Source organism: Ursus maritimus, unplaced genomic scaffold (assembly GCF_017311325.1).
Source record: "Ursus maritimus isolate PB19 unplaced genomic scaffold, ASM1731132v1 scaffold_17, whole genome shotgun sequence".
Taxonomy (NCBI): domain Eukaryota; kingdom Metazoa; phylum Chordata; class Mammalia; order Carnivora; family Ursidae; genus Ursus; species Ursus maritimus.
Window position 1 is genome coordinate 59,265,056 of NW_024424119.1, and position 8,275 is coordinate 59,273,330.

The window sequence follows — 8,275 nt, forward strand, 5'->3', positions numbered from 1 at the left end:
TTGCGTATTTCCTATAAAAAAGCTGGTTTTTAGCTGTCTTTCTCCCCTGCTTCTTATTCTCGCTCCATAAACCTCTGCTCCTGACCCAAAAAGCCCTGCTCCCCACTTGAATTCTCTGGAGGCAGCACAGCCTTGGACCAGGCAGTGGGCTGGCAATCGGGATCCCCGGGAGCCCCGCGACCATGACCACCCAAGCCCTCCTAGCCTGGCTGTCATCTCACATGTCCACCAGCGGCGTGGGGCAGCTGCTGTGAGCGGGGTCTGGCAGGTGGCTGTGACGGCGCGCTGCGGGCTGGCACCCCGCCTTGGCCACCTCCTGCCGGGCCCCCTGCGGCCCACCTGCTCACCTGGCAGTTGAGGCCTGTGTAGCCCTGCGGACAGGTGCACTTGTACGTCCCATAGCTGTCCTGGCAGGTGCCACCATGCAGGCAGGGCCGCGAGTCGCACTCGTTGATGTCATGCTGGCAGTAGCTGCCCGTGAAGCCCGGCGGACACAGGCAGGTGAAGGAGTTGATACCGTCCACACAGGTGCCGCCATTGAAGCAGGAGCTGGGGATCCACAAGGAGCAGGGGAGAAGGGTGAGCGGGGGTGTGGGACCCTGCCTGGGCAGCTCCCCCCAACTAGACTGAAGGGGGAGGGGCCCGACAGCCGGGGGGGGGAGTGGCCTGGCTAACCTCAGGGAGGCCCCTAACACAGGGCCAGGGACCTCAGGCTCTCCCACCACCTGACACCCTCTCCCTCTGCCTTCATTACAGGTCCTGCTGAGAAGAACTTATAACACAGGTATGTGGCAGTGAATGGAAAAATGAGGAAGAAACCAGAGCCCGCATGGCTACCAGGGGAGAGGACTGTGTCGCAAACGAAGGACGAGAACACTGAGTGCAGAGTTTCCTGGCAGCCCAGGCAAAAAAGGAAACAAGATGGGTCACAGAGTTAACGCTGTGGGATAGAGGGGGGCGCACCCGTTCTTCAGGAGAAACCGCCAGGACTCTTGAGTTCTCACGCTGCCCAACGGACAAACGCCCTTTGAGGATACAGCGGACACTACCTGACTGGACGGGCAGCGAGAGCCGGCTAGGAGGATGCCCGTGGGGTGCACCGGCCCTGCGCCTGGCCCCCCGGCCTGCCCCCCTGCGGCCTGGGTCGCCCCGCGCGGCACTCGCCTCTCTGTGCAGTCGGGCGTGTTGTTCTCGCAGTGGATCCCGCTGAAGCCCGCGGGGCAGGTGCACGTGTAGCTGTCCACGCAGTCCGTGCAGTTGGCGCCGTGGCGGCATGGGTTGCTGGCGCACTCGTTGATGTCCTCCTCGCAGAAGGCCCCCTGGAAGCCGGGCAGGCAGTCGCAGAAAGCCGTGTTGACGCCGTCGGTGCAGGAGCCGCCGTTGTGGCACGGGTCTGGGAGGGGACGGGAAGGCAGGCCTGAGGGTGGCTGAGGGCTGGCACCACTGCCACTACCGCGGGCCAAAGCTGGGGGCCCATGCTCGCTTGCCCCAGGCTGCAGGGTCACAACCTCCCTGCTTGCTTGGTGGCACCAGACAAGACGCTTGGTTTCTTGGGTCTCAGTGTCCTCTGACCCAGTGTCGGGGGTTGAGGGCCTGCTCCTCGGTGGGTCACAACAAGGACCGACAAGGGCATGCTGGGCGGGGCCAGAACCCACTGGGAAGTGCCGTCCGTCCGGCTCGGGACGGTTCTGGGGCCACCCGGGACCACCCTGCCCGGTCCACGTGAGGTTACCCCCAGCACCTGTGCAGCGTGACCTGGGCATGCCCCCAGACACTGCCACAACTGTCTTCCCATCGGATGCCAGCCAGCTCCCTGCCCCATGGCCGCCCAGGATGCCGCAGGCCCGAGAGCCACTCACTCGGCCGGCAGTCGTCCACGTCCGTCTCGCAGTCGTGGCCCGTGTAGCCCGCGTGACAGTGGCAGCGGTAGCCACCGTTGGTGTTCTGACAGGAGGCGCCGTGGTGGCACGGGCTCTTCACACACTCGTTAACGTCCACCTCGCAGGTCTGTCCTGGGGGACGGGCATGTAGGTTCAGCCCCCGCCTCCAGGCCTCTCCCCCATTCTCCCAGCGGTGGGCCTCCTGTGCTCCAGGACTGTCCTCTGGGGCCCCCCAGGGAGGAAGGGCTCTCCGACTCGCGAACCCGAACTCGGGCCAAGCAGATGATAGAAATTCAGGGTGGGAAGGGCCCGTTTCTGCTTCCAGAATTCCCCGCAGGTGGCTCTGCTAGCCGCTGGCTCATCTCCAGGCCGGGCCTGGGGGCAGGGGGCCTCACCTTGCCAGCCCGTGGGGCAGATGCAGGAGAAACTCTCATAGTCCTCTGACTCCTTGCACGCGCCCCCGTTTCTGCAGGGGCCGGGGGCACACGGGGCCAGCACCACCTCACATGTGGCTCCTAAGAGAAGGGAGACGAGTACTGAGATCCAGGGATCCCTGGCCCGGAGGGTCCACGCCCCATGGCAGCTCCCAATGCTGGCCCCATGGCGGGTGAATGGTGCTGCACTGGGACCCTGGGCAAGCTCCTGGCTGGTCAGAACGCAGACCAAGGGCCTGAAGACAAACCACAGGGACTCCCAGCACCAAAATGGTCCCTGCAGGATATAGCCTGGGCCTCAACCCCTCGGGAGCAGACTGGCAGCCCCCCACCACATCACGGGGCCCAGCCTGCTTCCAGCCCCACACCCTCTCCCGGTCTCTAGGAGGCCTGGGAGCTCTTGCCAAGGGCTCTGTACCACGGGCAGCCAGTGCCTAGTCACAGAGGCCACGGAAGCCACTGAGCAGAGGCTGGACAGCAGGGGAGGGGCCCCAGAGGCACAGGACCTCGGCACAGGGAAGAGGATCTCGCTAGAAACGTGTCACACTGGGGTGACTTTCCTCCATGAGAGCCCAGCGGACAGCCTTCCTGTTTACAGCCGTGGGGGCTGATTCCCGGGGAAGAAAGGAAGCGCTATCTTCCCCGTGGCCCATTATCTCCCTGGGCTGCTGGGGTGATTTTCCAGAGCCTTTCTTTCTATCTGTTTCCACGGTGACCTAGGCAGGCAGGAAATTCGCCAGAATTTCCGACAATTGTGCAGAGGGAAGCAGGAAGTGGGCAGACGGGAAGCGGGTCAGCACAGGCCGGCTCCTCCCCACCAGGCCCGCCAGCCTCTGATACTGCCTCCGAAAGGGACCCGTGTGCCCCCAGCAAGGGGGCCCCTGGGCGGCGACCAGCCAGGAGCCTCCTCACCGATGCAAAAGAGAAAATCCAGGCCTCCAGCGTCGGTCAAAGAAAATACCATGCTGGCCACAGGCTGCCTAACGTCATGGGGTCGCCAGTCCAGGCCCGGGCCCCCACCCCTCCTGCCTGGCCAGACAGGGCGGCCTCCGGACCTCCAGGCTCGTCAGCAGGGCCTAAAACCATCCCCAGTGGCAGTGCCCTCTGCCCACTCCCAGTGGGACCCAGTGGCAGGAGTGGTGGTGGACGTTTGTTTCCTAGCGCTCTCCTCCACAGAGGGGACCATGTCCTGTGATCCTGTTGGCCAGGCCCACGACGGACGCCGGGACACCCAGGGAAACGCCTCCCGCCTCTGCTCAGCGCTCACAGAGGGCTCCTTGTTCCCCGACACAAAGAAGGCCTGCCATCAAAGGGATCCCTCAAGCCCGGCCAGCAAGGTTGTGGGGGGCAGCTTGGCCCCCAGGGGCCCATGCTGTGTGGACACCAGGCCGTGGAGACCAACAGCCCAGGCCCAGCCCCTGGCTGTGCGGCGGAGGACCCAACCTCCCGGGTGGGCTGGCCGGCGAAACCTGCTGTTTGGGACAGACTCCTATTAACAACGTCTCCCTGGCGTCCTGTACATTTGCTGTGAGTCTGGCAAGGACGCCAGCGGGGGGAGGCCCGAGTGTGGCCAGGCCTAGCCTCAAGGTGGAAAGCGGGACCCAACGGCGTGCTCACTGAGCCACATGGCCAGGCCAGCCCCGGGAAAGCCCCCGCTGTGCCATGCCACGCCTCCCGTGGCTGCCCGGCCCCGCCCTCACCTGTGTAGGGCAGCGGACAGTTGCACTTGTACCCGGCCACATCATCGATGCACGAGCCCTGGTTCAGGCACGGGTTGGACGCACACTCGTTGATGTTGGTTTGGCAGTTGGGGCCTGGAGAGAGAGCGCCAGCGGTCGGCATGCCCATCCCCACGGGGCTGTGGCAGGATCCACTGCAGGACCCTCGTCGTCGCCTGGGCTGCAGCCAGAGCCCCGCGCTGCGCCCACCCCGGCAGCAGCTGGCGCCCATGGCGGGAGGGAGGCACCGCGGGTCGCCCCAGAGCCCCCCGCCCGGCCCGGCTCGCTCACCACTGAAGCCCTCGCGGCAGGTGCACACGTAGCCGCTGGTCATGTCCCTGCAGGCGCCACCGTTGGCACACGGGTTGGACTCACACTCGTTGTTGTTCACGTCACAGTTGGCGCCGCTCCACCCGGGGTCACAGTCACACTTGTACCTGCACAGGGGACCGCAGGGTGGTTCACGCGCCCACGCTCCCGTCTCCACCGCCACCCTGCGGTCTGACGGCACAGAGGGGCTGATCCCCTCCGACCCTCGGAGCCCTTAAAAGGGGGGTAATAGCACCCCCTCACCTGAGACAGGGGTTACACTACCTCTGGGACAGCGCCTGGCCCAGGGCAGCGGTCAGACCACCCACCACTCAGCCACCACGTGGCCTTGAGCAGAGACCAAGGGCTCCCTGCCCACGTCAACACCCCACGTCCATAGGGCAGCGCTGGGCGCGGAGCAGGTGTCAGAGACAAAGCGAGCGTCGGCCGCCCCGTGCCCTCGCCCCGCCGATGCCGCGTGAGGTTCTCCCACACCAGCCAGGTCCCCAGCTCTCAGGACCCCAGCTGAGTGTCCTACAACCCAAAGGCTGGTGTCAGCACAGAGGCCACAGGAGACGGGCTGGGGCACACACGTGGCGCCCAGGTCAGATGCCCATCACGTGGCCAGGCTGTCACCCATAAACTGGGGGTCCCAAGACCCTGTCCTCGGGACAGAGGACATGTGAGAACGGTGCGCAGAACTTCAGAGGAAGAGCGTGTGTGCCGGGTTAGTGGTTTATCACACAGGCTGAACCTCAGGAGCGACTGAATGGGAGAGACGCACAGGACGAGGCACGGGGGAGGCCAGGCCTCCCGTGGTCTGGGCGCCACCCCCCAGTGCCTCCACGTGCCTTCCGCCCGGAAGCTCTCCCAACCCCTGCGCTGACACCACGTGCCTGATTAAATCCCTGGCCCCCTCCCCTGCTGGGAGGTCACACGGCTGGCCCCCCGGACCCCCGTCTTTAGGGGACCTCAGCCACCTCATCAACGTGAACTCAGGTGTGGTTCAAAATCGCCCCTTTCCGGCCAGGCCGAGCAGCAAGACAGAGGGGCGCGTCACAGGAGCGCCGGCCGCGGCGAGCACACACGCGCTCGGGCCACCGGAGACCCGCATCCTGAGCCAACCGTGCCCACGAGAGCACGCGGCCCGGGGCAGAACTGTGCACACGCCAGGCGCCGGCGAGGAGGGCCGGGCCAACCATGTGCCCGTGAGGAGCCACTGCGACCCGTGAGCCGCTCGTTCCCGCCGCCCCCCACCCCCGACAGCGCCCCCGCCCCGCGCCTACCCGTTGAGGCTGTCCCGGCAGGCCCCATGGATACAGGGGTTGCTGCTGCACTCGTTGACCTCGGACAGGCAGGTGGGGCCGTGGTAGCCCTCGGGGCAGTGGCACGTGAAGCTGTTGATGCCGTCCTCACAGGTGCCCCCGTGGTGGCAGGGGTTGCCCGCGCACTCGTCGATGTTCACGTTGCACATGCTCCCTGTGGGCGGGGGGGCGGGGGGAGCTCAGACACCCACGCCCCGGGGGCCCCCGAGCCCCTCCAGAAGAGGAGGAGCCTCAGCGAGCAAGTTCCGGTCCCTCTGAGCCCCGGTTTCCCCCTCTGCTGAACTGGGATGACACCTAACCCCTCTCCCTGGGTCCTTCGGGGGTACGAGCCGGGTCAGCAGGGGCTTCATACATGAGTGCAGTGGCCGCCCCGGGGACAGGACCCGCATCATCCCGACTGCCCAGAAGGGCCTCCAGGGCAGACAGTGGTGGCGGCAGACACAGGACGTGTACCCAGGAGTCTGGCTGGGCACACGTCTCAGGGACAAGAGGCTCGAGGATGCCCAGCCCGGCACTGGTCAGAGCCCGGGCCTCCCCTGCTCTCCCCCACGGTCGGCCGTGGCTGGCAGCCAGAGAGCTGGGCCCTAGGAAGTGGCCTGCAGCACCCTTCCCTCAGCTGTCCCGACCTGGCCCGCCGGGACCCCGGGCCGTTCACCTGTGTAGCCGGGCTCGCACGCACACTCGTAGCCATCGATCTTGTCCAGGCACGTGCCCGAGTCGCAGGGGCTGCTGGCGCAGTCATCCAAGTTCGTCTCACAGTTGGGTCCTAGCGGCAGGCGGCGCTGCAGTCAGCTCTGGCGCCCCGCCCCCACGCCCCCCCCCCCAGGCCCGCCCAGGCACCTGTGGTCCCCTTGAGGCAGGAGCAGAGGTAGGCATTGTCGCGGTCCTGGCAGGTGCCGCCGTGGCGGCAGGGCTGGCTGTGGCACTCGTTAATATTGCTCTCGCAGTGGTGGCCTGTGTAGCCCGGCCGGCACAGGCAGGTGAAGGTGGCCACCCCATCCTTGCACACCCCGTAGTGGCACGGGTCGGGGTCACACTCGTTGATGTCCACCTCGCAGTGCGGCCCCGTGTAGCCTGCAGGGCGGGGCCCGGGGCGTCAGGGCGGCTGCTCCCGGAAAGCAGCCAACCGGACTCGGCGCTCTCGAGCCCCCAAAGGGGAGGACTAGAGCGCGCCTCTCCTCACGGGATGCCCCCCCCCCCACGGGCCACACACCTTCTGTGCACACGCAGGTGTATGTGTTGGGCCCGTCCAGGCACTTGGCGCCATTCTTGCAGGGCGTGCTGGCACACTCGTCCACGTCATACTGACACAGATGCCCGGTGAAACCTGTGGCCAGGGGAGGGCCGCTGTCACATACACGGGTGCCGGGTCCCCCCGGCTGAGCCCCAGCTGGACCAGAGCAGGCTGTTCCTGGCTCGGGAGACCTCCCGATCTCTCTTCCTGCCCCTTTCAGCTCCTGCCCCTGCAAGAGGGGCCCTTTCCCCGAATGACCCCGGCTGCTACGGCCACAACCGTGCCGGGCTGTGAATGAGGTCCCCCGGTATCCGTGACAGCCGATTTGTACCTGCACGCCCAGGCTCTGGCCTGCACATGCCTCCTGGGGCTCAGAGCTCCTGGACCTACCAACCCCTCCCGTTCTGAGCTCCTCAGGCCCTCCTGCTGGTCACGTCCACCACAGGCCAGTGGAGGTGGGACGTGCAGGCCGGGCCGACTCCCTCCCAGCTGTGAGCCCTCCGAGGCACCTCCTCCCCACCGACAACCCTCGGGGTTCTAGGGAGGACACTGCTGCTCCCAGGGTGCACTTGTCCTCAGGGGAGCCCCAGCAGCCAGAAGGATTTCTGGGCCCTGGGCTCCCCTCACCCCCCAGCAAAGCAGGGGGCCGGTACCCCCTGCCCAGCCTGGCCCACTCATTCCTGAGGCGAAGTCCTTGCAGCCCAGCCCCTAGGGGACCTGCCCGGTGCCCCCTCAGGACAGTAGGGAGAGGCTCCAACAGGACGAAGCCCGGGCCTGAGTAGAGACCCCACCCAACGCAGCATCAAGGCCCTGGGCCCACTCCCCGCCCCAGAGAAAGCACGGGGCTCGGCGGCAGCCTGCAGGGGACAGGTCTCACCTGTGGGGCACTCGCACAGAAATTCGTTGATTTTGTCCAGGCAGCGGCCATTCTGGAGACAGGGGCTGCTGGCACACTCGTCCGTGTTGACCTCACAGTGCACGCCCTCGTAGCCTGGGGGTAGGGGAGAGTGAGGGGGCACGAGGGTCCATGAACAGCCTCAGCGGCCCCCACCACAGCGGGGGGCTCAGCGCAGAGGACGTGCCGCCTGGCTCCCGCTGCCCGCAGAGCCACCCGCCCAGCACCGCGGGGCCCACCCACCCAGCCAGCCCTGGTACTGCTCTCTGCGTGGTGCCCCGGGGGCCGGCCTGGCTGGGGTTGAGGCCGGGGGAGCTGCAGGGCCCACTCCGACAGGCAGGAGCCCGGCTCCACGTACCAGGCATGCAGATGCACTGGAACTCCCCGATCTGATCCAGGCAGGTGGCGTCATTCTGACACGGGTTCGAGATGCACTCATTGACGTCGATCTCGCAGCGGGGGCCGGTGTAGCCCTGCAGA

General features: G+C 66.6%; 1 protein-coding gene across 1 annotated transcript in view; it reads right to left on the reverse strand.

Annotated features, from left to right (window-relative positions):
* Window positions 1-8,275, reverse strand: part of NOTCH1 (notch receptor 1) — a 50,215-nt gene that overhangs the window by 16,951 nt on the left and 24,989 nt on the right. Inside the window, exons 11-19 of the mRNA XM_040632210.1 lie at window positions 6,507-6,740; window positions 6,322-6,432; window positions 5,628-5,820; window positions 4,324-4,469; window positions 4,015-4,128; window positions 2,276-2,395; window positions 1,860-2,012; window positions 1,165-1,393; window positions 348-549 (exon numbers count right to left, since the gene is read on the reverse strand). Of these exons, the coding sequence (XP_040488144.1) occupies window positions 348-549; window positions 1,165-1,393; window positions 1,860-2,012; window positions 2,276-2,395; window positions 4,015-4,128; window positions 4,324-4,469; window positions 5,628-5,820; window positions 6,322-6,432; window positions 6,507-6,740 (1,502 nt within the window). The remainder of the gene's footprint in view (window positions 1-347; window positions 550-1,164; window positions 1,394-1,859; window positions 2,013-2,275; window positions 2,396-4,014; window positions 4,129-4,323; window positions 4,470-5,627; window positions 5,821-6,321; window positions 6,433-6,506; window positions 6,741-8,275) is intronic.